This window comes from Rutidosis leptorrhynchoides, chromosome 11 (genome assembly GCF_046630445.1).
Source record: "Rutidosis leptorrhynchoides isolate AG116_Rl617_1_P2 chromosome 11, CSIRO_AGI_Rlap_v1, whole genome shotgun sequence".
Taxonomy (NCBI): Eukaryota; Viridiplantae; Streptophyta; class Magnoliopsida; order Asterales; family Asteraceae; genus Rutidosis; species Rutidosis leptorrhynchoides.
Genome location: NC_092343.1, coordinates 62022391 through 62025685, shown reverse-complemented (window position 1 = coordinate 62025685; position 3295 = coordinate 62022391). Strand labels below are relative to the sequence as shown.

Sequence of the window (3295 nt, the reverse complement as noted above, 5' to 3'; positions counted from 1 at the left end):
TTAATTGCACTTCGTTCTCAAACAGCACAAGCATTATCACGAAGTGGATGAGAGGAAATGAAGACAGGTTGGTGCTCATGGCGTGCTAAAGGGTACGAGTATGTGTTGCCTTGAGGAGGAGCTCGTTGTGGTCTAAGAGCATTCACAATGAATTTTTTTAATAATTTACTCTTTATATAATAATACTTCATTAATTTCATAATGATGTCATGTTTTAATTTTAGCTTAAATATTTTAGTTTGTGTTATATAATATTTGATGAATACTATATGAATAGGTTTGAATTCTAAATTTGTTTTTGTTGATAATACTTTCATGTTTCATCAAGTAGTATATATATCTATAGTATCTAATAAATCTCTATAATGATGATGTCATAAATAAGAATTAAGTTTAAAAAAATTAAAAAATAAATAGAAAATTTTGTAAGCCTCCTATGATGTTGTCATTCACTAATTAATTGTATTTAATAAAAACATTATTAAATGTAAAATATATGAAGCAATTGTACAACTTTATTATAAAATATCTCCATGACCATATGTACAATATTTAAAACATTATGTACAATCTTATGGTAAACACCCCCATGCCCATATGTACAATATTTGAAGCATTATGTACAATCTTATGATAAAACACTCCCATGATCATATATACAAACTTTAAGGCTTTCTTCCCAAGTTTAATTTTAGAGAGAAGAGAAATGAAGTGGAAAGAAAGTTTAAAGATTTGGTGTTCATGAGTTTTAGTTTGGAGAGAAATGAAAGGAATTGAAGAGATTATTCAGTGTAATTTTATTTCAAGTGTTTCTTCTCAAATTGGAAGGATTTACTTCATTCCCTTTCATTTCACTTCTCTTCTTTCCGAAAAAATCTCTGGAACAGAGCTTAAAATAAATTGTACAATCTTTTACAAAACACTCCGTAAATACATGTAGAAACTTTTAAGCATATTGCACAACCTTCATATTATAATTGTATTTTAATTTATAAAAAAAATATCAAAAGGCATTTGTTATTACTAATAATTATTATTAAAAATTTAAATACTCAATTTTTAAGCAAATTTTATTATTATTATTTATTATTATAATTATAATTATATATTATAATTATATATTATTATTAGTCAAATATGAGTTTTTTTTACGGGATTAATTACGTTACGTATGTATAGGAAATACATGTCTCAATAAAAAGGTTGTAATGTAGGCTTTTATGACAAGAAAAATAGTAATTGTAATGAAAATTGAAAGATGGTAGTGGGAGAATAAATTTAGTTCATTTTTTCTTACCAAGTTATGTACATCAATATGTTTGTATAAACAACGACTACTTGCTTCGTCGGAATATGTGGTTCCACGAGTCATTAAACTAAATGACTTTAGGATTTACATTCGTTTGATACCCAAAACATATCATTAAACTGTTTCGTTTAATTAAACACGTGATTTTACGGGTCATTTTACTAGTTTATTTATTTATATGTAATACGGAGTATAATTTATAAATCGAAAATTTGAAGTTATAGTTGAAAAGGTAAAACTTTTAAGAGTCAAAATCGACAAATGTGGTGAATATTAGGAAAAGGCTTAAAATAAGTTTTTTTTTTTTTTTTTTTTTTTTTTTTTTTTTTTTTTTTTTTTTTTAAGAGTTTCATAATATTAGGACACTAGATTATTTATCTTAGATTAAGAGTTGGCAAACATAATACGGAGTATAAACTTTTCAAAATTTCTAGAACATGATCTTAACCAACATAAATTTTACACGTATATATAGTATGAAACGTGTAAATCAAATATACTCATTTGATTAGAAGTTGCATCTTACTTTTCATATGTTTCTCTACACAAGTGGTTTTTATTAACTTTTTTTTGTGTGCAATGATTACTTTTTTTTTTTTTTTTAGAAAAGCAGCAAAAATTTTATAACTTATGAATGACAACTGCGAAAACATACATACAGATTGTACAGGGCACGAACAAACCAAACTAGCAGCTATTTACAATTCTAGAACTAGAGCTACGAAACAACCTGATGCGAAACAAACTGTACAAGACACGAAACAACATCACAAACTCGAAGGAAACAATCTATTAAGGATGTTTAACCTATCCCTGTTCGTCTAGAGGTGATGCAACACGAAGCAGGGTTAGATACCCATATGTGCCAATCGAGCTTGCTTCTATTTGATCTCGTACATATCCATTCATAACTTTTGCATTGAATCTCATTGAAGATCAACTCACTCGGGGATGACTTTTTACCGAAAACTTTACGATTACGATTCTTCCAAATCAAGTACCCACAAATCAACTTGACCGCTTGCCAAATGACGCCATTCTTACTCGAGCTCGGAAGAGGCTATGTATTCTTGAAGATTTCTTCAACAGAGAATATGTTAACCACATTTAGGTTCCACCAATCAAAGACTTTCGACCATACTTCCGATGCATTTTTACAAAATACCATTGCATGATCTACCGTTTCGAGGTCATCATCACAAATTGGACACCGTACCGAGTCGAGGTCGATCGATTTTTTATCTAGCTCAACTCGGGTTGGTATCCTTTTGCGAGACGATCTCCAAGCAAATACCTCGATCTTTTTTGGAACGTATTTATTGCGAATAGTCTCTTGATCACGAAAGGAATTGTTTAGGATTTTTTCGTCAATGCGAGCCGACATTTCACTACTCTTGAAACTACCGCTGCCATCCCATAACCACTTCCATGAGTCTATAACACTGTTGCTGAACTGGATCGATTGTAGCATGGATTGAAGCAGGGACAGCTCGTCAAGGTTTCTTCCACTGACCGGTCTTGACCAATTCCAGTTGAAACCTACACCATCGACGCCTTTAAAAACTCGATCACCAACTCTTGCATCCTTGGACATCTCTAGCTGATATAATCTCGGGAAGAGATCCTTGAACCTGTGGTTACCTATCCAAAGATCTTTCCAAAAAATTATGCCCAAACCATTACCAATTTCACGGACAAATGAAGTATTGAAAGATATGCCAAGTTTTGATAGGCTAGACCCCACCCTGATGATATAAAACCAAATAGAGCACGAACGATTATTAGGAGATAAACCCAACCCCCCTTCCCGCCCATAAATACTTTTGATTATTTTAACCCAAAAAGCATCATGTTCAACCCGAAAACGCCACCACCATTTGGAGAGTAGAGCAAGGTTTTTTGCTTTTAAAGAACCTATGTTCAACCCCCCCCCCCCCCCCCCCCCCCCCCCCCTTCCCCGCCTCATATGGAACTAGAATATCGTCC

At 32.0% G+C, this 3295-nt stretch overlaps 1 protein-coding gene across 1 annotated transcript; it reads right to left on the bottom strand.

The window, feature by feature from the left end:
- Positions 1-2369: 2369 nt before the first annotated feature.
- On the bottom strand, positions 2370-2903 carry LOC139874631 (uncharacterized). Its single transcript, XM_071862035.1, has one exon. It carries the CDS (start codon positions 2901-2903, stop codon positions 2370-2372), a length of 534 nt encoding a protein of 177 aa, XP_071718136.1.
- Between the last annotated feature and the right edge of the window lie 392 nt (positions 2904-3295).